Source organism: Rhinolophus sinicus, linkage group LG07 (assembly GCF_036562045.2).
Source record: "Rhinolophus sinicus isolate RSC01 linkage group LG07, ASM3656204v1, whole genome shotgun sequence".
Lineage (NCBI taxonomy): Eukaryota > Metazoa > Chordata > Mammalia > Chiroptera > Rhinolophidae > Rhinolophus > Rhinolophus sinicus.
In genome coordinates, this window is record NC_133757.1 from 125,426,947 (window position 1) to 125,454,730 (window position 27,784).

A 27,784-nucleotide genomic window follows, 5' to 3' on the forward strand; every position below is an offset into this window, starting at 1 on the left:
GAGTCAACTTCACCTGCTTCAAAATGATTGGCGAATAAGATTATAGATGACTGAGAGTTTGACAAATACCTGTAACCACAAAGCCTTCCCACCCTTTCCAGGCCACAAGGGTCTCTCTTCTAAACCCTTGTGAAACCTGCGTTTCCTTTGTGGTTCTTAAGCACAGACAATCGATTTTATGATATGACTTCTCCTGTTTATCTGGTGTCTGTGGCTAGATGTTAAACACTATGAAAAGACTGATGTCTTATGACTTCCTGAGATGCTAGCGACGCTGGGTGCATACAGGACGTAGTCACTACATGTGTGAATGGCTACTCGCTCCATCATTCTTGGTCTTTCTTTGACAGCTTTATACGGACATAGAGTAATTATCATCAACTTTTTTTTACGCTACATCATAATATATGCGTTATATGAAATGAAACTGAAACCATATAGATCTTATGCCATTTAAAATTTCTTAAATTATTCTTGGCATCATGTTTTTCACTTCATATTGTTTCATTTTCTTAAAATCATGTTCAAGAATTGAAATTACCATTATTTGTGACCTGTACTAGGTGAGGTTTGATGTTTCATCCAAAGAAAATGGTACAGAGGGAAAAAAAATGAGGTATTAAAGATTTTTAAATGATGATTTTTTGGTTGGGTTCTAAGATGAGTAAAAACCATTAGAGATGTATTTCCCCCAAGTTGACTCCATGATTCTTTGTGGACCAAGAAGATAAGAGCCTGGGGACTCCTCATAACTTCCAAATGTTTTCCTTTATTTTCAAGGAGGCGCGGAGAATTTTTTGAACTTATAAGAAAAAAACAATTCAACTTAGAAGACCCTCACCAAAAGGAGTTGTTTTTGTAAGTAAGCTTACTATCCTTAAAGCTAAAGTTTTGCTTCCCAGTTCATTTTACCACTATCAGATTTTCTTGCAATCATCAGTTACAATGTGATGAGCTTAGCGGCCGTCAGAATTCTCCATTGTTATACAAAGGGTCGAATATGGGTATTTAGCAGAAAAGAAATGAATTTGAAAATTGAATAAATCTCTCCTTTGTTCTAGAAGGAGCTTTAGAATGTGGTACAGCATCAGTACACTGCTCACGGGTCCATTGTTCATATTCCCAGTTCTTTGTCACGAAAGAACTGAAAATAGCGTCCTAGAGACTCAGGGTGCAAGAAGGTGGCTGTGAAGTGTTTCCCTCCCTTGCACGATGGCCGAGGAGCACTGTCAGGGCCGGAGTGCTTTCAGGTTCTTGTTTTTCCTCCCCATGCCCTGGCCTGGCCCCTCCAGCAGCCGGGAGTGCCGTCTTCGCTATCACCATGACTACCTTGCTGGCAAGAACGCGTCCATAAGAAAGAACAAAGAGGCAATTGTAAAGACATAGCGATACTAAGGACAGTGCTGTTAGATTCTGAAGTCAGCATTTCTATAAGTAGATTTTTATCTGGCGTTCAAAGATGCTCACGATAAGGAAACAATACACAAGCGCCCAGCTGTCTGTCCCATAGTCAGCTTCACTTAATAGTCTCAACACGTTTTCCTGAACAGCACCTTAGAAAAGTGTAGATATGTTACTGCGATTAGTGCACGGCTCTTAATAACAAAAAGGAAATCCAAGCAATTCCAAGTGTGTGCCTCAGTTTCACCTGTCCCGTCCTCCTCTCTGTGGCTGCGGGAAGCAGTTCTTGGGGGTCTGTGCTCAACGTCACCTCTTGCACCCTTTGCTGTGCTGACTGTGTTAAGGTTGTATAGGTACAGCATTCGCTGGGGGAGGCATGTTATTGAAACCCTTCATGCAAAGGTCTAAACCAGGGGTGTCCAAACTGCGGCCCTGCGGCCCGCAATCCATTGTTAGTTGGCCCACAGCAAATTCCAAAAATATATTTAGTTACTTAAATAAACCAGGTGAGGCAATACATACTTCACCTCGAATGAGTGGCCCGGCTGTTTGTGTACTTTACCGCATATGGCCCTTGGTGAAAAACGTTGAAAAAAGTTTGGAGACGCCTGGTCTAAACAGTGTTTAGAACAGTCCGCTGCACTCACCTCTCTCAAGAGAGTCGGTATAAGGGACGGAATAGTGGCAGAAAATCAATTTCTTTGTGACCTGTGTACATTTAGGTTGGGTTTTCCAAGAGGGACAAGTGATTACCCTTTATCTTGAGTGTCTGTATCACAGCGATGGCCTTTTGCCTGTTTCTTCAAATTAAAAGGATTAAATGGCACATATTTGGATGGGACGTGGGAAACACTGCACAGGAAACAGCCATTTTCAGGCAGTAGTCACAGTACTAAGTTCTAGGGGCAGCCCGGTTCCTCTGCTCTAGCAAGAGAAGGACCCAGAGCACTGTCCTCCTGTTTCTGTCCCTCGGCTTCTCCACAGACACTGCTTTTCACATGGAAGTCACTGCATGAGGGAGCGAGTTAGACCACCCACTGTAATTCCTGCTCTCAGGACGTACAGCAGGATATCCGATATTATCTTTTAATGTCATTATTAGTAAGCGATGGGTTTTCATCATACTGCCCCTGAGAGTAGAATACCAGCGTGAAAAAAAAAATATAGCAATAGCAGGCAAGTTTTGCTCAAACTTTAATAATTTCTCCTGTGCCATCTGGGTCTAAATGAGGCAGTTGGAGGGCAAATTCTAATCGTTCACTGGGTAAACCATGACCCTCTGATATCACAGTATCATCCCCATTTCTAAATAAATTATGTTTCTTTAGTCTTTATAAACTGCCCTCCTGTAGTTCAGAGGGTTTAATTTAGCTGTTTCACTAGTAGCTATTTACTGAGGTTCTACATTCGCATCAAAGTAAGTAGGACTTACTGGGCACCTTTCTCCTGTAACAGAGCGATGCTGATGACGGCGTGTGATCTCTCTGCGATTACAAAGCCCTGGCCCATTCAACAACGGGTATGTCGCTTGGTGACACAGAAGTCACTATTACAAAGTCAAAATAAGACAATCCTTCATTCTTAAAGGGAGCTTCGGAAGTATTTGTAGAACTTTTTGTTTAATTGTTAAGTATTAAAAGAACATAATTGGACATAAACAAGATTTCTTTTTTAGAAGATTCATTAGCACCTAATAATATTTGTAAGATGTATTAAGAGAATATCTATCTTAACACAGCAAAACCCTAGCTGTTGGTAAGCTTCAATTGCAGAACTACTCTGCCTCACATAGAGATGTTTTTAGCAAATCCTTTTAATAATGGAAGAGGGAAGGATTTGTATTTTCGTTTATCCTTTCTTTATTCTGACTCAAATGCTGAAAAGGTGGAGTGACGAGTTTGGGGTCTGGACAGACAAAGCAATACCAGAAAGCCTCTATAATTAAAACAGTTTGGCATAGGTGACAGACCCGTGGAACTCTACAGAATTGCACAGAACGTTGAGAATTGCATAGAACATTTAGTATGTAATGAAGATAGCATTTAAACTAACTGAGGTAAAATAGGCTTTTTACTAAATAATGGTAGGATGATTTTTCCATCTCCATAGCCAGATGGCAAAAGACAAAATCGTATCCACTCTGCACACTTAAATTCTAAATGGTGCATAGGGTCCGGTGCAGAGAATTGAACCACACAAGAACTAAATAAAAACATTTGTGGATTCTTATGTAACCTAGGAATGAGAAAATTTTTCTAACTGGGGCTCAACATGCAAAAGCAATAAAGGAAAAGATTGATAAGTCTGAATCCATAAAAATGAAAGAAATAAAAACTTTGCATGGCAAATGACGCTATAAGCAAAGTAAAAGACAATGAGAAACTGGTAAAAATATTTGCAACTTCTACCTGATAGATAGTTAGGATCAACAACAACCAACTTAGAAAGACTGCTTTTAAAAAGGGAGGAGGAGCCTGCAGATTGAAAAACTTAGAAGGCGTGTCTGTGGATTGCACCCTATGCACCTGTTTGGCCCTGCTCTTCCTGGCACAGGACTCGCTACTTTGTTCCCACCAAGTGCACGGGACTCGCTACTTTGTTCCCACTAAGTGCTCCAGTTGAAATAACATGTTACTTTTCTCTGTGTCCTTACAGACTCTAGCCTTTGTGGTTAGGCTCGCATTTAAAGCAAATGAAATACAGTTTCTACTCCTTATTACTACTTTATTCTAATTTTACTGATGGGATTGAAAGCTACAGATTTCAGATTGTATTATCTCCATTCAAAGTCTTGTTTACAATTGCCAAAACTTCCTGTGTTATTTATTTCAGATAGCAGAGCTTGTAGCGACTGAATTTTTTGACCAAGGAGACAAAGAGAGAAAAGAACTCAACATAGAGCCTACTGTAAGTATGACACCTTGTTGGTAGGAATTATTCAAGTACTTTTCTATTGTAAACTTTCTATGCTTCAATGAGATCTTTACTTAGGGATGCAATTTCTCATTTTAATTTTTAAAATATTTTTCTCATTAGAAGTATACATGTTTATTACAGAAAACAAAAGCAAATAAAAAAGACGCCTTGAGTCATATTATACCTACTTTTCTATCATTTGCTTTTTCCATTTAAATATCACGAGCCACTTTTCATTGTAACAGAAGCTCTTTCATGCATTATTTATAATGAGTACAGAAGTAGGCGTAACTATAACATGCCACGTCCTGTGGTGTAATGTTTGCAGTGTTCACTCTTACGGATGACACTGCGACAAACATCTGTGTTAAATGTGTGCCTGTTTTCACTATCTTGTTAGGATATGTTCCCTGAACAGCTGTGTTGAAGGGCCCACAGCTTTCAAAGGCTTCTTTTCTACATAGAGGATGGATCTGTGAAATAGAAAAAAAAGATTCTTCTCAAACCATTGCTCTCTTTTGGAATGAGTGTGGCTGACAATGCAGCAGTCATGTTTTCCGACGCAGATGAACATGTAATGGTTAAGAGAGGCCCCTCCTGTGTGCAGCCCCCCCACACTGCTCAGTGTCCCCCACTGCACACATCCTGTGTGTCACTCGTCTCTCAGTCACTCCGGCTTCTGTCATGTAAGATGGGCTTGCTCAGAAGCTGCGTGGCATGGTGGCCACGGCAAAGGAGTTTGCGTCACTTTAAACAAGCACGGAGGCAGACTCGCTGCCTCCCGGCATGCTGGGCTCGTCTCGTCTGGTGCTCCAGTCACCAGCGGTTGGGATGAGCGGCAGTGGTGTTTGCACAGTCCGCCCTCAGACGCTCTCTGTGTGAATTGAACTGTGATGAGCTGTGGCCTCAGCGCCTCCTTCCAGCACGGAGGGTGTTTGCTTCCATGTCAGCAGGTGATTCAAAGCCTGTGTGTTTCCAAACATACATCACTGGTTGATTCTGTGTCACCAGTGAACTTGAAGGTGTAGGTCAACTCTGGGTCCGTGTCAAGTCTAGGTCGGCTCAGGATCAGTGGTCACTTCTAGGTCAGCAGTCGGCTCAGGGTCGATGGTCAGCTCTAGGTCAGGGGTCAGTTCCGGGGAAGGTGTAGGTCCTGTCACAGCCAGGATGGAGGGCAGAGGATCAGGACGTCCCTGAGCCTGGGGAGTGCGGGAAGCCCTCAAAGGTAAGGAGGCAGGGGGGCCGGTATCAGGCCACGCTCAGCTGCCCCGGCGACTCGTCTTCATGGAGCCGATGTGCTGTATTCTTCCAGCAAATGCATCTGTGTCTCTGTTTCTGTGTTTTCAGGATCTCATGAACAGGGAGAAGAAAAACAAAATCCCAAGTATGCAAGTCGGTTTCATAGATGCCATCTGCTTGCAGCTGTATGAGGTATTTGTGTGAACACTACTGACTGTTACACTTAGAGTGGCATGCACTAAAACCTAGCGTGAGCTGCAGTGACTGAAGCTAGGCTTATATTTATCGTGTCTTTCGCCAGTGAACATGCTGTGTGCATTGAACAAGGAACACATATTTACAATGTGTCAAAAACTTGAATTCAGTGTATAACTACCTACTGTGTGCTCAGCTCTGGCCAACTGCCATAGGGAATATTGTGTGCACACTCTGTTAGCACTAAAAAGTGGAAGTTTTGGCCTAAAGAAAGAACAGTAATTACCCACCTCTCTTGTATACTGTAGCTTTAATGTTAAGAACACTTTTCTATGAGGCTGGAAGAATACTGCGAGTTTCCATTTCCACACACCTGCTGGTTGGGATTTTTATTTCTTAGGTAAAGAATTCTCCCTAAAGCATCCAGTTTACTAGTTTATCTGTTTATGGCCCAAGTTCAGAAAGTAGATGCTGAACTTGGGCCATAAACATATAAACTAGTTTTAAGAGCTTAAATGGGAAACTGTCTGAAGTTTCATCCTGGGAAAGAGCATTTACCGTGAACTTACCACAATGTCAAGGCCATTCCAGGGGAAACCCGGGAATCTTATACCCAGACATTTCCCAGATCCAGGAACTGAGTGTGAAGCTCGTCTTCCAAGGGATGGAATAGCTGCCCAAGGCGGGCAGGCCATCAGGAGTCCAGTTCTCTCCTGAGTCCAGGGTTCTAGCCATCAAAGGGATTTAATAAAGAAGCTGCAGCCGCTGAGGGAAAGAGGAAAGGACCGGAGACGCAGAGGGAGGGGCGAGGGGCTGCCTCGTGCCCGGGCGTCTCCGTCTCTGCTGTGCTGCTTGTTTGCTTCTTTGCAGAAGTGGCCTCGACAGTTCCCACTACCCCTGAATTTCTGTTCCTTCTGTGGCAGACACTCTCCTAAGTGACAGGACTAGGAGTTCCTCAGCTGAAGACACTAATGTCACTCTTGGTTTTCTCTCATTTCTGGAAATGAGTCCAAATAACAGATCTCCCATGACAGAGGTGATCTTTCTGCATTTCATTTGTGTGCAAGAATCCATCTCATTGAATCTGCTCTTAAATTCTACGCGTATTGATAGGTATTTCTTACTAGTGTTTATTACAGAAGTAATAATGTTCTCATTATATAAAAAGACAAAATCACTTACATTCCACTATCCGGGGAGCCACTGTTCACATATCAGTATGTACACGCTGCCACTTTCAGTGAACAAAAATCGCTCGTTACAATTCATAGTACATCATAATGTGCAGCTTTCTATGTCACGTTTTTCTCTGACATCGTTAAACTCTGCAAGATAGTAACACAAGTTCCATAACCTTGTTGGATATGTAAGTCAGTGTTTCTCTAGTGTAAGAAATCTGCAGTGAACATTGTTTTATCAAAATACTTGTAGCACTGTAGTTGCTAAATAATAATTCCATACAGAAGTATGAGCTAATGCTTATTATATTCTTGGATAAACACTGATGTAAGCACATTGTGTAAAACCTTTTTGTAGAAAAGCACAAAACAAATCCGCTCCCACTAGTCCCGGTCAGGGAGGGCCTCCTGCCCAGCGGCCCCACACGGCCACCTGCAGGGCTCAGTGACGTTGGCCGAAGGGTGTACGCTCAGGTCTGTATCCCTAAGAGGAAGCTCTCCTAAGTCCTAAGTGACCTGCGTGTGCTCATGTGGCATGAAGCCCCAGCGTGGCCTGTGGGGACATGTGTGGCCCTGGGCTGCCGGCCTGGGGACGGCTGCTCCCTCCCAACCTGCCCTCTCACGGCGCGTTTCCTGTCTTTCCCTAGGCCCTGACCCACGTTTCGGAGGACTGTTTCCCTTTGCTGGACGGCTGCAGGAAGAATAGGCAGAAATGGCAAGCGCTGGCCGAGCAGCAGGAGAAGACGCTGGTGAACGGGGCCAGCGGCCAGGCCAAGCGCAGCTGAGGTCCACCCGTGCGAGCGTGGCTTCCAGACGCACGTCTGCATCCTCCCGGGGTGCTGGGCACTGTCCAGGTGTGGTGTGTGCTTCCACTGCTGTATTTTTATTTTTGCACAACTTCGAGAGCACAGCACACAGTGTCTTTAGGGGATCCTTCCATAGTTCTGTGTATTTGTTTTATGCCACTGAGTTGCGCTGACCGACACATGGACGCCTCAGCCACCTGTGCACTGAAGGTGCGGGCTGCATCCTCGCCCTAGGGGTGGGGGTTTTGCTTGGAGAGTTTAAATGATTGGTTTTGTGTTTTTGGAATTATCAGTCTTTCATGAGTGTTTGGAATCTTTTCTTTCTCGAAAATAGGCTAGGAGCAAATTGAATATAATCTGTGCCATTTAAAATCTTCGGAGGGTAGAGAAAAATTGTGGGCTGAGTGGATTTAAGGAGGAAGAGGGACATTTATCAACGATGTATCACCTTAACAAAAAAGTTAAAACTCTGAAACAAATGGAAGGTACTGCAGGGCAGTCTTGTAAAGCAAAAGTGTCCTTGAATTATCACTGATTTTATTGAGAGACCAGTGGGACCCAGAAATGGAATGTGTGTCAGTTCCATTGGAAGACACTTCCGAGAGACAGTGTTTCGAATATTGATTCCTTTTTTTATGTGACTTCTTCATTGTTCATCTTCCAAACCATCATTCATAAGTGAACAGTTTAAGTCTCAGCAGGAAAGCAAGAAAACAGTGATCATTGGAGCACAGACCTGAAGTGAGATACGACAGTAGGTGAGAGGATACAAACCGAATCCTTTTTTTTTTTTTTTTTTTTTTTGGTCAAATGAAGGACAGAGTCAAGCTTTAATTATATAAACAGCAAAAGGCTGTCCTTGGCATTGGGGTCAAGAATTAAATCGAGGGAGCATCCGGTAAGAAACATGAGGCTGTACTGAGTTTGTGACTGACAGGCTGCCCTGTTGGTCTATAGGACCAGTCACCCCTGAGGCACAGCGGTTGGGGCATGTCCCCTGACCTGGCCCTTGCTTGCAGGTGGTGGCATTTACTTCTCACAGCTGTCAGTAGTTTAGAAAACGTTAACGTGTGCTTAGAATTGGAGCCCATTTCACTGGTATTCCCGACAAGTGTGCTCCTAACATGATTTACTGAGCAGTGGAGAAGTTGAGTCAGGCCACTGCTGCGGGACAGGAATATCTGCCCCTGATACCTGGGAGTGTGAGTAGGAAGAGAGCTGTTAGATGTGTTAATTCCCGTCCCCACCCACCAAAAGTTTCTGAGCTTGGATGGAAAAATCTCGGGGTTATGGGAATGCAGCCTTCTTAGGGACTTTTCACTAAAACATGTTTTCCATTCATATCATTTTTCTCTAAAATGCCTAAAATTCAACACGTTTGTTAAGTTTTTAAAGTGCAGTGTGTATCTGTATCTTGACATGATGTAGCTTTATTCTTACCAGTCAGGTAAAAGGGGAGTGGGTGGGCCAAACAAATTATATGGCCGTTATTTTGTAGTAGTGAAGGCTAGTCTAGAAAGTTATCGACCGTTTAATGCTATATGTATTATTGTCACAATACTTGTATTTTCAGGATGTTATTCTATTTTTACTTTATGTCATACAGATGAGATCTGTAAGGTCCCTCTTGGTGGCACTGGTGTGTAAATTACAGACTGTCACTGAAATAATGTGCCCACATACTGGTATACACAGAGTTCCTTAGTGCAGAAAACTGTTTGAAGAATAACAGTCTTTAATAACCTATCTTTTTACTGTACACATGTGACTTAGCAGTTATGCTAAAATCTATTGTCACACACTTTAGTAGTTTGTTTAGACCCCTCTGATATATGTCACTGAGATTTTTAAAAACATACTAGACTAAATGGATGATATAGGTATGTGTGTCATTTTAACAAGCAAAAAGACATATTTAGATTAGAAATTGTTTGGTTTACCTTTAGATCATGATTGATTTTACTTTACTAGTTTAGAAATTAAAAGAAGTTGGGCAATGCCATGCCTATTTTATTGTTGGGTGTTTTAGTTCATACAGAGATACTTCTTTAGGACTGGTTAGTTGGTTCAAATAATTTTTAGGAAACTCATTCCATACATGGCTTAATACATGGTACATGGGCACAAATCAGAGTCTTCATTCTCATGTGAATATTTCCTTTCCAGTATCTTCTTAAATTGGAAAAAACTGTCCTTACAGTCCTACCCACCTGACCCTGTATTTATATCGCCCGTAACTCGCAAGAAGTCGCCTGTGTACCTGATTAGATTGTTTTTGTTATAGCTGAGTAACATCACTCCATTTCAATTCAGTTTTCAGCCCGAAAGGCCCCACTATGTTACTAAGTTGTTGAAAAGAGGTCTGTGAACTTGCCTGGCCTTGGATATTTCAGGACTGGCTTTGGCCCGTCACACCTGTGTGAACTCGGTAGGTCACTGGATGTCCGTGCGTCTGGACACACTGTGCCATTAAGGGGGTGTGCCTGGATGGAAGCCTCTGCCACATGTCACAGAGGAGTCACAGCAGACAGCTCCTGTGCCGGCCCTGCTGGGCCCTGGAAACCACTGTCACGCTGGGACATGGGGCCACAGAGCTTGGTGACCTAATCCCACATGTTACTTCTTAGGTTGAGTTTCCAACACTGAAAAACAAAAGAACACATTTATCCGGCTTCTCACGTAGACGGCTGGTGAGTGTGCGGTTCAGAGCTCTGTGGTACGGACCCTGGGTGGCGATGTCACCATGAGCTCTTACTGGTTACGAGACCCGTTTCCTCCACCAGCAGAGCAGGTCTGGAGGCAGGACGCGTGTGAATGTGGGAGGAGCCTGGTCGCAGATGCTTTCTTGCCTAGCAGTGCAGCGCCAGTTATTCCCAGCGTAGAGCACAAACGCTAGAGCTTCAGTGTGGTTTTCCATTGACTGTTAGTCACCACATTGCACTCCTAGAACTTCACAGGCCATCACAAGCTTAGTGCTGTGTTCTGTGTTTACAAGGGCGACTCACGGTGAGAGGGGGCCACACGTACTGCCATCCCCTCCAGGGAACAACTGTAGTTACAACAAGGCGCTAGAATTGAATTGCTTGGTATCAGACGCGCATGGATCTGCTCGAGTCCCTGCCACATGCCAGGCACTGTCCCCACCATGGGACAGCGCAGTGACCTCCCGCTGTCAGCCTCCGCAGACAGTCTGCCGATGGAACGTGAGCACCTCGGCTACGATGGCGCTTCTGTCTTCCTCTGTATCATGCATTATGCAGCTTCCCAAGGACCGTCTTTGCCTGGAACGTACTAAGAATCTGTCAGTGGCCATGCAAAGATGACTCGCTCAGCTGCTGAGGGCGTGCGGCTCGCTCGTCTACAGAGCAACTGCCGTCTGGAGTCACGCGTTCCACAGTGTGCGTTGTTTTCCCCCGCGCTAGCCAGGTAGAGATCGCTCAGCAGTCCTAGTCTGTTCAACTGTCACTCTGGACCCTTCTGCTCCATCACAGGGAGCGAGGAGCAAAGGAGTGAGGCTCGCTTTGCCCGTCCATAGACTTCTCAAAAGCCTGTGTAAACGTCTGAATGAATGTGACTGAACGGGATGTAAATAGCTGAAAATATAAATTTCTATTACAGTCTAAGAAAACCTTATGAATCACTGGCCACTGTTAATACCTATTTGTATTCTTAGACCTTTTCAATATATTTGAACAAATATATAGTTTCTGGCACTATTTTTGTACTAGGATAAAGGAGTTACTATGTACATTATGTCTAGCTTTTCAGTCATTTTAAATACTGGTGACTGTTGATTTCTGTCTCTCCTCTCCCCCACCCCCATGAGAAGCGTCTCAGAGACAATCACGTAAGCAGCCCTTACTTGGACGATCACCGTGAAGCCACGCGATGGTCGGGTGGTGTCCACTGTGCCAACTCTTCACCTGTCAGTGTGTCCTCGTTTTGCCGTGCTTTGTAAAAATAAAAAGAATGAACGAGTAGGTGTGAGTCTGATGTGATTATTAGGGGTTTTATGGTGGGGGATTCTTAGGGGATGTGGATTTTAGGCAGGAGAATGGGCCTGAAAGTTTGAGGGGCTTTAGTCAAGCTAACCTGCGGTCCTTTAGCCGAGAAAAATGAGGTTTTGCAGAATCCTCTCAGTAGCCTAGACTCCCTCAGTAAGTCTTTTTATTCATATCCTTCGCTACCATCCAGAGGGCACCCTTTTCCACATGTCACTTCCAGACCCCAGCAAGTCTATGCAGGGCGGTTATCACCAGCCTGGTGTTGCCTGAGGAGCCCACACTAAGGGGTGAAATACTGGCCAGATGGCAGGAACTGGGTCCGAGCCCAGATCTGTCTACTTTCAAAGCAGATGTTTACTCCACTCAGTTCTCTTTTCATTTTAACTGTAAAAGGTCCCAAAGCCACTCTTAGTGGATGAGACAGGCTCACTAGAAGCATCAGAGACGAGATTTGCCCCGTGCAGCAGGCTCACAGCTCACACGCTTTGGTTCAGCTGTAATGGCTGCTGCCCGCAGGCCCCAGACACCTGAGCTGCGGAGCTGCTGGCCTACAGGCTGCAGGTGCAGCTCAGCGCGCGCCGGCTTTCTATGTAATTGTTCAGTTCTAGACCAGCCCAATAAAGAGGCTGTGCTAATTCGCAAAGCTGAAGGCAAACAAAACGACAGCTCACCTAACACAGGATTTTAGATGTTCTGACCACCAGAGAGCGCCAGAGCTCATCCTCTCTTGGGACAAAAGAACAAACTGCTTTTGAAAACATGGTTACTAGCTAAAGAAAAACAAAGGGGGGAAAAAATCAATGGAGAAGTAGGACTTACTTCCCGTTATCCAGGGGTCATGTCTTCATGATTTCCTCCAAACAGACAGTGATCACCCCATGTGTCTCCCATTGTTACTCAACATTCCGACCACAGAGACCTCGTTCCTCCGGGAGGACAGAGAAGCCATTGTCAGCCCTTCTGAACCCACATTCTTGCTGTCAGCTGTGCTGCCTCCTCAGCAAACAGGAGCCTAGGTTTGATATTGCAAATATCAGGGTACGGTTTTCTGTTTCCAAGGCACATAACATTAAATTACCAGAAACATTCAGAACTCTAACTCTAAGCTACATTCAGCCTTGAAAGAAAAAAAAATCCTATAGGTTTCCAATTCAGAAACCATCTGCTCAAAATAGAAATCCACAAGAGTTATGAATGGAATCAAAATAATAATAATTTGAATTAAATCTGACAAATTAAATGGCATGCATGATTCCCTTTTCCGGTTTGCCTCATTTTAAGTGTGAGTGTGAGTGTGTGTGTCTGAGTGTGTGAGTCTGTGTGAGTCTGTGTGAGTGTGTGAGTGTGAGTGTGTGTGTGTAAAATAAACAGCAACTAAGCTGACTCCACCTGCTGACAGCATTCCCCGTGGCACGTTTTGCGGTTCCTCTTTCTAACCTACGGGGGAGACTACATGGCTAAGGGGGAAAGCAACGGACCTGGGCTGCCACAACCGCTGTCAACGTTACTATCTCCTCCATCAACCACTCTCAGAGCCACAGTTCACTTGCTATCATTTCCCCTCACCCAGCGGCAGTGTTTCTAGCCTTCATACACCACCTATCCAGCACATTCCTGCAAGAAACAAGCTTCCACCTTTACCACTTAGCTCTACAGGTCGAGAACTCTAGGGTCTCACTGCCTGGACCAAAGAGGAAAGGCAGAGTCAGTCGGCGGTAACCTCAGCCACAAGCACGCTCTCCAGAGCAGCCAACAGAAGCCGGTGCTGCGGGCGCTCTCCTGAGTCTGTCAGCAGGAGGAGGACACTTCCTGGGAGATGATGGCAGGGCTGTGTCCCCTCTTTATTCCTTTCTCAAAACCTCTGTTGCCTTTTCTATTCTGGCTCTAACCCCTCGGCCTTCCAACATACATGGTTCTCCCCTGCCCTAGAAATACCTGCCTGAATCACACATTCCCCTCAAGCTGCCAGCATCTGTTATTTGTTCACGTACCCTGAAGGTGTTCAGTAGATACTGACCAAAAGAATAGTTTTCCAGCCTTTTCCACTTGACATAAAATTGGATTTTTTATAAAGAAAGGAGAAGGTCATCTCAGTGAAGGACAATAGAAAAATCAACACAGCATTTTTAGAAATTCTCAGTTGGAGAAGAGCTGAAATTTAAGATGTAATGACAAACTGAATAAAACAATTTTTTAGACAAAAATGCTTGTTTTCCGTAGTGAAAAACAAGTCAGTTACCAGGCTTTTGTTACTAAATTGATAACCACCGGTGGAGTTACTGAGTGGGCAGAATCTAAGGAAAATGCATCAAGGCTAGAGGCCAAGGGTCATATGGAACACACGATTTACATTTAAAACGAGGTAAACGAAAGCCAGCATCTGGGGCAGTGCTGCCCGCCAGTTAGGGTAGGGCTGCTCCCACCTCAGCTTTGCCTTCCTTGCTGCTTTACTTTGGGGTCACCTCCAGGTGAGAATGTGGCTGTTGCGACTTGGAGAGAAAGAGAGCTGAGCCCAGGCCCCGGAACAGGCCCTGTCACACTCCTGGCCTGAGCCCTGACCTCACCTGTGGGCCGTGTCCTGGGCACAGTGGGCAGGGGATATGCCTAGAGGCCTTTCCCACAGAATTCCCAGAGGACAAACCTGTTACAGAAAGACCTCAGCAGAGTGGGGGGAGGAGGCCATGTCCATGAGCAGTGACTGCCGGGAACTCAGAAACTCATGTCCTCCTCAACATACTCACTAACAGATCGTTTGATTCCCCCTTTCAGACAGGAAACAAGGTGAGAAGGTGAGGTTACGCCCTCAGAGCCACAGCTGGCAAGTGGCACAGCTCGCTGGCTTCCAAGTCCCCGGGCCCAGTGGGCTGGCCACGTCCCTGAGAGGTTACTTCAGGGCTCCGTGGGAGATGACAGCCGATGCCCGCACATCAGCGCAGCTCACAGGACAGACAGCTGCAGGCAGGCACCTGACTGCCGCCCTGAGACGCCTGTGCCCCCAGGAAGGGCCGGAGATCGGAGCTGAGTCTGCCCGCGGATGGGCCCCGTCCTCGCCGCTCACCCACTCCTCTTTCTCCGTCCAAACCTCCCTCCTCCACGTGACGCCTACACATCCCCGGGAAACAGGTCCGTCATCGTTTTGTTATCACTGCATGAGATAAACGGGTGCTCAGGCGACACTGTTTGCTGCCATCTGCTTATCCAGCAAAACCCTCCAGCCTCTTGTCTCTGCCTTGAACAAACCAGATACAACAGTCCTTAGCCACCAGCAATACTCCAGCCAGTGAATCGTTCACGTGGAACAGCCTCAGTCAGGAGGTCTGTCCCCATTGCCCAGCTGGCCACGCTACCTCTCTCAGAAACAGACGCACTGCTCCCGGGCATGGCCAGCCATCACACGGCACTGGGTCAGTCACCCCCACACAGCTATGTGGCATCAGCATTTCCCGGCCACACTGAAGTTTTCCTTTTTACCAGCTCTTAGCCAGGGCAGCCGATGAGTGAATCCAGTCGTGCAGGGCAGGGCTCCTGGGCTCACCAACCCAGGTGCCCAGCGGAGCCAGCGGTTTGGAATCGGACAGGAGGAGAGCGTCCCACGCAGCTGAGAAGCGGGACACGGCCCTCACTGTGGGGCCTGACGCCACCACAGCCATGCAGCCCATAGATCTACGTCAGGGGTTTCTCCCCAGGAAATAAAGCTGTGCACACGCTGCGGCCTGGGTGGTAGCCTCTAAGAGACCGTATCCAGGCTGCAGCGCACACGAACTAATCCAGTGACCATATGCACTAATAACCACCACACGCTGCTCTGCCCTCAACAGGCAGAACCTCTGGCCTGAGAAGTAAAGAGCAAAAATTGAAGAGGCTCTGTTGCGTCACTTCCTTCCCCTCCAGCTGTGGCCTCTGCGGGTTAGAAATCCACAGAGGCCAAGATGCAAGGCCAGCGGTCAGCGTCCTGGCAGGTGTCAGCGAGCGCATACAGAACGAGGGCTGCTCTCCCACAGCGTGAGCAGGCGGGACATGTGTGCTGCCCGGGTGACACTGCAGCACCTCTTAGTATTTCTCTGCCGAATCACGAGAGAAAAGGGCCAGTGCAGCAGCCACAGTGAGAAGGGCACGGCAGCCAGGGTCCCTGGCTCCTGCGGGAAGCTCCCAAGGACAAGGCGAATCCAGAGTGGGCAACAGAAGGGAGAGACCCAAAGCATCAGTTGTCACCTCAAGGATAGCTGCCACCACGAGGCGTACCAGTCCACCCCAGTAACCTTTCACTTTCGCCCAGAAAAAGAGACCAGCCAGCTCCCTGGATGAGCTGTTCCCACATGTTCAGCCAGCGCGCTAGGTCTAGGCAGTGGGTTTCAGCGGACGGCGCCAGGGGGGTCTGTCAGGATCCCCCCGACCCCCAGTCCCACACACACGTGGCCCCAAGATGCACAGTCAGGAGTGTTGACTGCACAGAGCTGGCTCCCAGGTGGGTCCCTCCCCAGAAACTGTCCGGGACCTAATGGGGCTGCCTGGTCCGGGTTACGCCCTCTCTGCAGGGGCAGCCTGCACCCTGTCACTGGTCAAGAGGGCACAAGGACCCAGGCCTTGTCTAGGTGAGGGACGACTCTGCAGGCCATCTCAGTGCCAGCGCCGTCCGAGCACAGCTCAGGACTTGGTTGTCCCTGTCCGCTCCAGGGCCAGGGCCACCTCCCGCCCTCACAGGTGTCTCCCTCGCTCACTGCGGCTGTGAGCCTGTCTGCGTTCCCACCTAGGAGAGGCTCAGAGGCCCTGACCTGGTGAGTCCCTGTTCCGTGTGTGTGAGAAGCACTCTTGTGTGTCAGTGCTCGTGTTAGTAACAAGCACAGAGTAAGCCTGCACATGCTTCTGGAATCCTGTTTTATTCTCTGCAAGATGTTGGTTAGAAATGTGGACTTCACAGCAGCGTTTGTTCCCACTGACCTGCTCGCCTGCAGCTACGGGCCAGAGGCTCCTGGTGTCTTCCATGGACCCTTTTTGAACCAGCTGGCCCTTCCTTGTGGTCATTCAGTGGACGTGACTGTCATTTTCGCAGCAGCAGTTGCGAGCGTGCAAGACCTCTTCAGACAGTGTATTTTAGGACAGCAGCATGGTGTGAAATGCGATTCGAGTTATGTGTCTGCCTTTGTGTAATATGACATGGATTGTTTTACATAGTAAGGTTTTGGCATGTGGGGTTTCAGAGGTCATATCCATGAGCTAAGACAACTTTTTGGATTACAATTAATCCAAATTAATCCGAATCCCAATTGTGTTATTCCAAGCAGGAACCGTTCTATAAAATCCTCCTTCCTGTGGCCAGCGTTACACTTTACTTTATTAAGCCAAGCATATCGCAGGCTGTGCGCATGGAGCAGGTCACACAGATGACCCGGCTGACACAGCGGACGAAGGTGACACCTGGAGATTTATCAGGGCGATACGCTGCAGTTGGACTCCAGAGGGAAACGTACTCATTTAGACCTGGTTACACACACGGGCCAAAGGTGGCTTAGCTGATTTGAGAGAATTATCTTTGACCATTGGCACCAATAGCTCTGTATGACATACACTAAACAGATAACAAATATTTATTGACTAAATTATCCTTTTAATACACAAGCTTAAAAAAAAAACACCTCTGAAAATGTTTCAAAAACCCGTCTCCGTGCCTGCAATGCTGTGCATATCCGTAGTCTTTGACTAAATCCTGTTAACAACAACCCTCGGCAGCTGAATGATCATAAAAACACCCTTTACAAAGCAACTGGCGGTTCACTAGCGTGGAGGTCCTTAGTTTTCCTCTAACAAGACCAGCTCACCGTTTTCCCTCTGCAGGTCAGTCTCCACTTACAGTGACAACAACGAGTCAGAAACTTGCAGGCGCAGTTGCAGAGGCGCTCACAAAGGCGGCTCCTTGGAGGTGGGGACACAAGCAGGACAGAGCAATCAGTGAGGTGATACGTGGATGGGACCTTTCTAACAGGAGAGGAAAGTGCACGATGACGCCTGGTGAGGCTGACCCGACAGTCCCTTTTAACTGTACACATTTCATTTCACAGCCTTCAGTACAACCAGCTCTTAAAACTGATTAAATATACAACCCCAATAAACGAATAGATAGATTGATGGGTGGGTGGATAGATCACTGTAATTTAAATGGAACGTTTCGACTCATAGAATATACAGAACTCACTTCAAAGTGAGCTGTTAGAACACAGAGCGTATATGTCAACCTAGTTATAAAAGACGACGACAGTGAGAGGATTGTTCTGAGGACCCCTTCAATGGAAGGAGAGAGAGATGTGCTGTGGGGGGCAGGCAGGATGGGGGCTGTTCGCAGTACACCCCAAGACATGCACGGAACTAGTGATACAAAGCTGATATCTTGTAGATCATGGTGTGTTTTTTTGCATTAATAATATCTATTTCAACAAGAATTTCATTAAAGTGCTGTTTATCTTGATTGCTGAGTTTTTTGCCCCCACCCCCCAATTCTGTGCTCAGGGTTTGTGATGCACTAGCTCCCCTGGTCCAGTCTTGGCTGAGGGGCACAGGTAGTGATGTGACCCTCACCTGTGCCTACGAAAAGGAGCCTGTGTCCGCAGGTGGCTAGGCCGGCCTGCACTCCCCTCTAATGGAGGGTCAAAAGTCCACAATGCCAAGGACCGGAGGGCAGCCAGTGGGAGGGGCCCGGGGCCACTTACAGGGCTCCCTGCACCAGCCGATGGACTGAGAGGGTGGGTGGGTGTGGGGGCACTAGCAACAAGCAGCCCTGGACAGGCTGCCCATGGCAGAAGCCCGGGGTGCGGGGGTGGGGGTGGGGGGTGAGGGGGAGGTGTGAGACCAAAGGCCAGGGCCATCAGAGGGCGCCCTCTGCGCTCCAGCCCCACCTCGACCCTGGAGGGGCTCAGCGAGAAGGTCACAGCATCCTCGTCCCTGAAGACTGCTGGTGTGGCTGCGTGGATACCCTGGCTGGAGGGGGTGGGGGCGAGAGGAAAGTATTCTCTACTGGAGTAGACGAAACACTTCTAAATACTGAATTAAAGCTATGAGAGAGATTAAAGTGACTCGAGGACTCAAGGCTATGTTTGCGGAGCATTCCCACCCTAATCTATTGAGGGGGCTCCAGAGACTCATCAGGAAAGATTGCAGTGCCCACGGTGCCCCCGGAGCTGTGCAACCTGGAGACCCTGAGAGAACATTTTATGACTTGAATCGTCGGAGAATCAAGGGACTGCCTCGGTTTTCAGACAGGTACAGGAAAAAAGCTTCTCCCAAAGAACCATAAAGAGAAAAATGAATTTGTATTTTAGTTAAACTGAACTCCATAACTGTGCTTGTTCAACTGACGGTTACAGAAGGATGGATGGCGAGATGAATGGATAAGCAAATAGATAGTAAAAGGCCAATTAAGTTATTAAAGAGAGTGATTCTATTGAAATTAATCTTGAGATAGATAATTTAAGAAGCAAATTCCTATTGAAAAGGATAACATTCCTTGGGGTTAAATTTCAATGTCTGGTTCATTAATGTTTAGGGATTTTATCTGTATTTCAAAGGTCCCTCTTTCTTACAGATGAGCCCTGATGCCCTTGGGAGATACCACACAGCTGGCACCCACTGCCCTGTTTGCTAAGCTATTCGCTGACAGCCACCTAGGGCACTCCCACACATCTGTGGTTCTCTTTTCTCCAATTTCACTTCCACCATCTTGTTTTCAGGCCTTCATTTTCAGAGGGGGTACATGTAAGGGATCTTAAGGAGTGAAAATGGAGTTGATTTTTTGATAAAATGGAAAGCCAAGGATAAGGCAGAGGAGGACCTCAGCATGACTCCCAGGAGGGCAGCGTCACTCAGTGACACACAAAAGTGCAAGAGGAGAGAAGGAGGCAGAATGGAAAGGTCGGCTCCTCGCCAGTTGTGTGCAGTCTGAGGTGCCGACGGAGCCACTTGTGGGGATCCTGCTGAGGAACAGGGACCTGGCAGCACAGTGATCTGGGCTGTACCTTAAAATGTGAGGGGCACGCAGGAGGACACTGAAGACATGAGGAGGGAAAGGACTGCCCAGGGACATGGTGTGGAATTAAGACATCTTAAGATGCAACTTCAAAGTACAAGGTGTCAGCTGAGGCAGAGCCTGCACGGAGCGCTCAGAGAAGCAAGAGGGACAGCAAGAAAGGGTCAAGAAAAAAGAGGAGAAACTTCAAAGAGAGAGGAGTCAGTAGTCTGAAACGTGGCAATGACATAAGGGCCTGGATGTGTGCACAGGATTTGTGGACCAAAAATCCATCAATGACCTTAGTAAGTCATTTTGATGGAGTGGTGAATACAAACGCTATGTTGAGAAGAAAAGACCATGGAGACAATGGCCTGACTATAAACGCAAGCAGAAAGACTGAACAGGTTCTAGAAATATCCATAGAATCCAGGGAGAGTTATTTTCTTAAAATGGGAGCGACTTGAACATGTCGCTATGAAGGAGGAAAGATCCCACCTCACCCAAATACGTAATTCAAAGGGAAAGAGAGAGGGAACTGTGAAGAGCCAGGAAAAAAATCTTTGCACGCCCCACACTATCGTAACTTCAAGCCTTGCTTTCTCTTGCCTGAAACTGTGTGTGTGTTTTCTAGCTCTAATTTAGCGCGGTGCCTGGGGACCCTAATATACGCTGGATGACAAGCCTTCACAGGACTAAGGCAGGTATAACTGAAGGAAACCCTGAAGATGAGCAAGCAGTGCTGCTGGCTGACTTTCCCTGCGCAGAGCTGCGCAGGCTGCCTGCTGAAGGCGAGGAAAGAGGCTGCAGGGCAGTGACCAGGCTGTCCCTGTCCTGCGTGAGGAGGGTGCTAGTCCTGCCAGGCAGGGCAGACGACTTGGCTGAGCCTGGAAACCACGCATGTGTAACAGCACCTGGGTCAGAACAGGGAAAAGTGTGAGGGCGTTGGTATTGGCAACAGGTTATTGATTGGATAAAGGCTGGAAACAGCATTTGGAGGCTCCGACTTGGGAGAAAAGAGAGGCCACAGCTGACCGAAGTTCTCCCCCGCCAGGAGCGGGCGTTGTGGGAGAGAGTACAGGAGCAGAGACGATGGAAAGTCATAGTCAGAGAGGCCTGCTCAGTGTCACAGGGGTGTCCCATGCCAGCTTAGCTCCCTGCATGGAAGTGGATAAAGCACAGAGACGAGGAGGTTAAGAAACGGAGGATCAGAGGGACAGGGGCTTATCCACGTGGACGCTGAGGTCACGCAGGACGGTGATGAGCAGGTACCATGATTTTCAGTGATAGATGGCAGATGGCAAAGCGAGATGGGGACAGATGGTAGATAATGACAGCTGGGGAGGTGGTAGATGACAAGATGAAGTGGCTAGAAGGTGACACCCAAGTGGAAATGGGCTCAAAAGAAAAGCCTTTCTTATGGGGAAAAAAGGCGGAAATGTGACCGGGACGTGGGCTGTGGCAGAGCGGAGCTGAGGTCATGTGCACCCCCTTCCTGAGTGGGGGTGAGGGCACAGGAGGCGAGCGACCCCCCAAACTGCGTGAGAGCCTGACAGATGACATAGACAAGGCGAAGATGAAGGGGTCAGGAGACCTTCATGCAGGACCGTCTGAGGCCACACGAGCTCCTCGGACAAGGCTGTGTGGTCAGTAACTAAGGGGAACCTGCGAGCCCGGGTCCCACTGCTCGTGGACACTCCTCCACGCACGGCTCTAACCGCCTTCTTGGAAGAAACCCCCCCAGCCTTCTCAGTACAGAACGGAAGGCAGAATGTAAAGGGCTCCTGTTTCTAAAACGGAGTGGCTGGTGGTTACACCAGAGCGAGGCCAGGTCTGTGGGAAGCGAGAGCCCGCTCAGCCTGCTCTCGCCGGGAGTGGACGGCGGCCTTCAGACTTCGCTGAGACCTTTCTGTCCGTCGCGCACACCGTGGACTTGGCCCTGACACGGGACTGTTTTTCTCCGACATGGAAAAGTCTACCAATTTGGGATTGAAAAGCAGGACTCAGAAATCCGGGGGGATTAGAAAAGGCCTGACAGCGCCGCTTCCCAGGACGGACATTACACCGTCTACGCTCTAGAAAGCCCGTGGCTCCTGCCACGCAGTGGGGTCCAGGGCTTTCTGTCATCCCAGGAAGCTGTGGCTTTGAGACGAGCCGGCACGTGGCGCTGCCCTTGCCCACGCGCCTCTGGACGGTGAGGCCACTGCTGTCTCCGGGTTCTGGTGACTCAGCGGGTTTCGGCTCTCATGGGCCAGCGATGCTGCGACCTTCGGAAGGTCACTCTGGGGCCCACTAGCTGACGCTCTCCTGAGAGTTCAGGGCGGGCTTCTGAGAGCAGCCGGCGACCTGGGGGACCCGAAGCTCAGGGGGCTCAGGGGGCTCAGGGAGCAGGCGGGTTCAGGAGCCGGGGCTGCAGGCCCTGCTGAGACCAGCTCGCTCCCGGCCCGGCTGCTGCTCGACCCTGGGGGAACGCGGGGCGCACGAGGGCCTCCTGCGGGGCTCTGCTCGCTGGGTCCACACCATGGGGGCTGGTGTGGGCAGCGCTTCCTTCGCTTACCTGATGAAATGCAAAGGGGGGCAACTCCGCCTTCCGGACCCTGAATGGAAGCAGCAGCCTGGCTACTGACCCTTAGCTAACAAGACGTTCTCCGGGCACCTTCACGCACAATACGCGTCTCTTTAGTAATTATTACCTCAGGCTGGCCAATAATCACAGCCCCACACTTGATGCTAAGCTGTGTGTCCTCCAGCAGCTCAGGCCTGCTCGGGGCTGGAAGCCTGCAGAGGGGAAGGGCGGCGGCCTCCCCCTCGCCTTTCCAGGCGGCCTCCATGCCTGCACCCCACACACACACTGAGTTTGGGCTTCTGATTGCGCCAGGTTTGCGGATGAGAGGAAGTGAAAATAGAATCAAGGAAGAACGGCTGACATCTGGTTTTTGTTTTCTTTGCACACGGCAGATGTTTAGAGCTAATTCTCTCTCTCATGGGAGTTTTCCAGCCACATTTCTACTTCTTGAAATTCTTCTCAGCGGCCTCTCACCATCTAAACCAAAACTGAAACAGGAGTCCGTACTGCATGTCATGCCCTTTCCCAGGTGCCAGGACATTTATCTAAACTTGTAGCAACCCCGAGACACAATTCAAAATGATATCTTCGAAAAATCAATACATTTTCACTCTCACTATCATATTAACTTTAATCTGTCAGTCGTATTTGGTCATAGTCTAATTTACGTGGTAGCTGCAATTGTGAAAAAGGAACAGGTCGCCAATCCTCTCATTTCCCAGATGTTATTTGCTATATGCTCTAAATTATTAGCTCCAACAGAACGCACTTTGAACTCGGAGCAGGAAATCTATCCTCAGACAGTATGCATTCTAATGCTTGAAATAAATGAAATAAATGTGCCCAGAAATGGTAGTTCAAGAAAGAACAGGTCTACCTATTATATTTTAATTCAGTTGAATTTCAGGAGAAGAGCTAAGGAGTTAGAGACTGCAGCGCTTGGCTTTCGTGTTTAGGGGACTCATGACCTTTAAACTTCCACATCACAGCATGAATGTGGTTCTGAGATAAGACAGAGAATAAATGCTCTCCTAAGGACAGAGCGGAGTCTCCGGTTGCCTAGAGGCTGACTCCCCTGGAAATCATGGCGTTTGACGGTACTTGGAAGGTAAACCGGAACGAGAACTATGACAAGTTCATGGAGAAGATGGGTAAGGCTTAATTCTCACAGACTTGTTCTTTTATTTCTTTCTAACTCCCTCTAAAGCTCTGTGCTTAGGGATGGCCCCTGCTGGGCACAGAGGACCCAGAGTGTGGCTGGTTCAGGCAGGGGAAACCATATTCTTACTGCTGCGTTAGGAAGATACACTGTGTCACCAGGGGAAGAAGACAGTCTCACGTGCTGTCCTCTAATGCAAAAAATATCCGATGTCTCATTCACGTTCACTGCTGACTAAGCCTGTATCACTGAAAATTGACAGGTTTTCTTGTTGTCTTTTTTTTTTCTTTTAGAAAGTGAAAAATAGCAGTGTGTCATGATAACTTCCAGACTTCAAAACATTGAATTCTAGGGGATGGAAAAGCAAAGACCATCTAATAAACTAATGGAAAAGAGTTCTATCAAAAGTCACAGCACTGAATAAATAAGACTTAGTGCTTTTTTCCTCTGACCTATCAAACTTTAGGAATAATCTCATGACGCTATGTAGTTTCTAAGGTTTTAACTGATTTTAATACCTACCGTGTGTCCCCAAAAATAAGACCTAACTGGAAAATAAGCCCTAGCATGATTTTTTCAGGATGACATCCCCTGAACATAAGCTCTAATGCGTCTTTTGGAGCAAAACTTAATATAAGACCCAGTCTTATTTTCGGGGAAACACGATATACAAATACCCTGGCAACCTATACACTGCACAAAATGGCTAAACAAGTTTGTGTCATTCCCCAGAAATAAAAATCTGCATCCATTATAACGTACAGTTCAGGGATTCTAAATGCAAATTTATGGAATTGATATATTTTACAATAATGAACTTAACTGTAATAACTGCTAATTTTTTCATTTTTGTGACAGTCAGAAATGTCACAAAAAGCAAAGATAATTGTGAAGTTCAAAATTTAAAGCTTTTATGGAAAGCAAAGGGACATCAGAAAAAAATACTGTACATGCAGAATTAAAGTTGTATATCCTTATAAATGTATGAATATGCTTTTTAATGCTTTCTCTGCCATTTTTGGAGTTTGGTTTACTAAACACTGAAACAAAAAGTTTGATGATTTTATCAAATTACTCAGTTCTGAGATTCTGTAATGCTATACTTCATTTAATCTTTCTTAAGTTTTGGAGAAATAGCTGGAATCAGTGCTCTTGAGTTTTGTGCTTGAACTTGTTCTGCAGAAGCCATCTGAATGCTGTGTGTAAACACAGTGCTTTCAGGGTTTCCTCCCCACACTCAAAATAGTAACGATTTGTTAATGAAAACAGAACTTGGAAAAATAAAGGCTTCCAATGGCATCCTGACTTTATTGTGTCCTATCTCTTTCCTTTGCAGGTATTAATGTGATAAAAAGGAAGCTTGCAGCTCATGACAATCTGAAACTGATAATTACACAAGAAGGAAATAAATTCACAGTCAAAGAATCAAGCGCTTTACGAAGCACTGAAATTGTTTTTGAGCTTGGTGTCATGTTTACTTACAGCCTAGCAGACGGAACTGAACTCAGTGTAAGCAATTTTTTATAAACAATGTGTTCTTGATTTTTCCACATAATACTAAAATAATCTCTGCTTTCTGTCACTGGGTGGTTTAATTGATGTAGGTTTCTTTCATTTACAAGTTTATCCACATGAGATATTGTACAAGGTGGCAGAGTATTTACATGGTTTTATTTTCATACACATCTATAAGGAATCTGGATTGGACAATAAGAATTAGAAAAAACCCTTTGAATGACTGAGTATAGACATATTCATAAAGAAAACTAAAGCTCAGTGTTTTCCACTTTACATACCGACAGCAACGAAATGTTTGAGTTATCTAACTTAAACATAACAGGCTTTTGATAAGTATAATTGAAATAATAAAATAAATGAATGAATTACTGAATGAGTGAAAAGGTCTAATGGAAAGGTCTAATGATGCATTGTAGGTTTCTGGAAATATACAAGTTAATATTTAAGATATAAAATTTGGGGAGTCACATGTTTCAACTGATTTTTTAAAAACGATTTTGTCCTCAGAATTCTTCTAGTTAAATTATATATGTCTTCAATGACAAACTGTCAAATATTTGGTCAATCATGGCCATTTTAAAAGTCCTGTAACAATGAAATAAAGTAAAACAAGCACAAGGTTGTTAACCTCTCCAGGAAACTAATTTGAGCCACGACTAAATTTAGGACGCCCTTTGGTCATGAAAGATTTAGGAAAGTAAAATTCAGCATCTGGAAACACGGAGTGAGAGGGGCACACTTGTTGCCCGAAGACGGCCTGGGCTCAGTCCTGGCTCTGTGACTCAGTTTCCTCCTCTGTGACATGGAGGTGATAATACCTCCTTCACAGGGTCACTGTGAGATGGAAGAAGTAGACCTGTACAACTAAGAGCAGTACCTGACACATGTAAGACCCTAAAAAGTGCTATTTTATTATTATTCTGTTATCCTTATCTAGGGGACCTGGAGCCTAGAGGGAAATCGACTCATTGGAAATTTCAAACGGGTAGACAATGGAAAAGAACTGAATGCTGTCCGGGAAATCATTGATGGTGAACTGGTCCAGGTGAGTTGTGAAAGGATTATAGCTATTTCCCAAAGGAAAAAATAATTACGTACGAATAATTTTGATTTTGTAGTTGCTGTTATATCTTCAGTAAACAGACTATTACTTTTCTCATAAATCTTCTGATTTTAAAAATATATTTTCTGATGCCTACTTATTAAAGAGAACTTAGGTATATGTCAAATACATCGACATGTACTTTACCTGAAAACATGTTTTTAAATGGGTATATCCTGTATCTGTATAAAATGGTGCTATCGAGTACAAGAAAAAAGACTACAAATTCATTTCAAAGCTATAATAATGTTATATTAATCTAATATTTTTCTTAACTTACTCTTAAATCTTAATGGGGAATTCCTCTGTTTTCAACACCTTTCAGACTTACACGTATGAAGGCGTAGAAGCCAAGAGGATCTTCAAGAAGGAGTGAGTGCTGTCTCGGCGCCCAGCCCAGAACGCAGACTGGACGGCAAGTCTGAAGCGCCCCAGCGCCCTGTTTTGCCCTCGTCCAGTATTAAGTTACTGACTGATCAGGCCTTTCATAACATGGACCATTGGCATATATTTCCAGTCTTGCCAAAGCAAAAGAAGTAAAAGCTAATTAGGGTTTAACCTAGTTTATATTCTGTAAAATGCACATTTATTGGTGTTCTAAAAGAATCTGTCATGTTCTTCAAAACAGATGAATAAACATTGTCCCTACATTGTTTTATAAGTAGCCTGTCCTTAAAGAAAAAAATAAACAACTATATGACATGGATGTGTGTATAGATAAACTGTTTGGTTTTTTATTTTTTCCCCACATTTACTATACTACAAACATAGACTGCATGGGGGGGGTCTTTAAAATATTACACTGGTTTTAAATATTTTCCTCTGTAAAATCAATTATTATAAAAGTAATATATATTCAACCAGAAAACTGAAAAATAAGAAAAGCAAACGCGAAATCAATATTCCCATAAGCCTGCAATGCAGACATTGTCACCCTCTGCCTTCCCTCGCAGTCCTCTGTCTGGGTGTGGAAATGGGTATTTCCCTGCACATACGGCACCACTTTGAATGACATGCTAGAAAACGAATGCCGTGCAAGTGCAAGACCTGCAGTACATTTCCCTGCACCCGGCTAAGAATCAGATCACCCAAGAAACTCCCACTGTTTTACATTCCCACTCTCCACTCTTATCCCCCTCGATCCAAATCCTAGAAAACAGAACTGGGGACTTCAGAAAACCCCCAAGGGATGCTGACACAGCAGGGCCCCTAACCAGTCTTTGAGAATAGCTAGGCTGTCAGATACCAGAAGGGTCACCTTCAGCTGCCACCCCTTTATTTATAAACTCATGGCCAATGTGCCAGGGCCCAACATGCTCACTTTCATTCATATTCTCACATGATGTACGATTTTATGTACTTCAAGCAATTGCATTTTAAGACGGTATGTATTAGGGGCGGAGAGGGAGGTCAGTTTTTTTTTTACAAATTTAACTCTACCAACTTTTGTTTGACTAATTCTTTTTCACACTGACGAAGGGAACAGCTAACTTTTACATAGTTCTCACCATGTTCCAGGCCCTGTGCTAAGTGCTATATGTGTATGGTAGATACATTACAATATGAAAAGAAAGACATTTGAGTACATGATGGAAATGAACAGATTCAAGAATACGTAATCTTTTGCAAAAACACCAACTTAAATCCACTGTTCATTTTATAACTTCATTAAGAACTTCACACAGAAAATAGTAATTATTTAGACTT

The 27,784-nt window shown here is 46.0% G+C and overlaps 2 protein-coding genes and 1 long non-coding RNA gene across 17 annotated transcripts in view; 2 read left to right on the forward strand and 1 right to left on the reverse strand.

The window, feature by feature from the left end:
• Nucleotides 1-11,715, forward strand: part of PDE5A (phosphodiesterase 5A) — a 109,511-nt gene extending 97,796 nt beyond the window's left edge. For all 6 annotated transcript variants that reach the window (XM_019744519.2, XM_019744515.2, XM_019744520.2 and 3 more), the window contains 5 exons: nt 781-858; nt 2,857-2,920; nt 4,234-4,308; nt 5,665-5,748; nt 7,577-11,715. In XM_019744519.2, the coding sequence (XP_019600078.2) occupies nt 781-858; nt 2,857-2,920; nt 4,234-4,308; nt 5,665-5,748; nt 7,577-7,714 (439 nt within the window). In that variant the 3' untranslated portion in view covers nt 7,715-11,715. The remainder of the gene's footprint in view (nt 1-780; nt 859-2,856; nt 2,921-4,233; nt 4,309-5,664; nt 5,749-7,576) is intronic.
• Nucleotides 1-27,784, reverse strand: part of LOC109454136 (uncharacterized) — a 54,239-nt gene that overhangs the window by 12,145 nt on the left and 14,310 nt on the right. For 3 of the 10 annotated variants that reach the window (XR_012498256.1, XR_012498254.1, XR_012498253.1), the window contains exons 2-4: nt 12,559-12,751; nt 11,598-11,685; nt 6,934-7,076 (exon numbers count right to left, since the gene is read on the reverse strand). This is a non-coding gene — a long non-coding RNA (uncharacterized LOC109454136). Of the gene's footprint in view, nt 1-1,272; nt 1,334-6,320; nt 7,077-9,545; nt 11,686-12,558; nt 12,752-27,784 lie in introns of those variants that run through there. The other 7 variants (XR_012498257.1, XR_012498255.1, XR_002138439.2 and 4 more) reach the window with 4 other exon arrangements.
• FABP2 (fatty acid binding protein 2) lies at nt 23,000-26,772 on the forward strand. The gene is made up of 4 exons (XM_019744521.2): nt 23,000-23,449; nt 24,794-24,966; nt 25,913-26,020; nt 26,403-26,772. Exons 1-4 carry the CDS (start codon nt 23,383-23,385, stop codon nt 26,451-26,453), a joined length of 399 nt encoding a protein of 132 aa, XP_019600080.1. The 5' UTR covers nt 23,000-23,382; the 3' UTR covers nt 26,454-26,772.

Coding starts and splice junctions, on each gene's coding strand:
- FABP2 (XM_019744521.2), top strand. CDS start 23,383: ATGGCGTTTGACGGTACTTGGAAGGTAAACCGGAACGAGAACTATGAC. Junction 23,450..24,793: donor CAAGTTCATGGAGAAGATGG/GTAAGGCTTAAT, acceptor TTTCCTTTGCAG/GTATTAATGTGATAAAAAGG. Junction 24,967..25,912: donor CAGACGGAACTGAACTCAGT/GTAAGCAATTTT, acceptor ATCCTTATCTAG/GGGACCTGGAGCCTAGAGGG.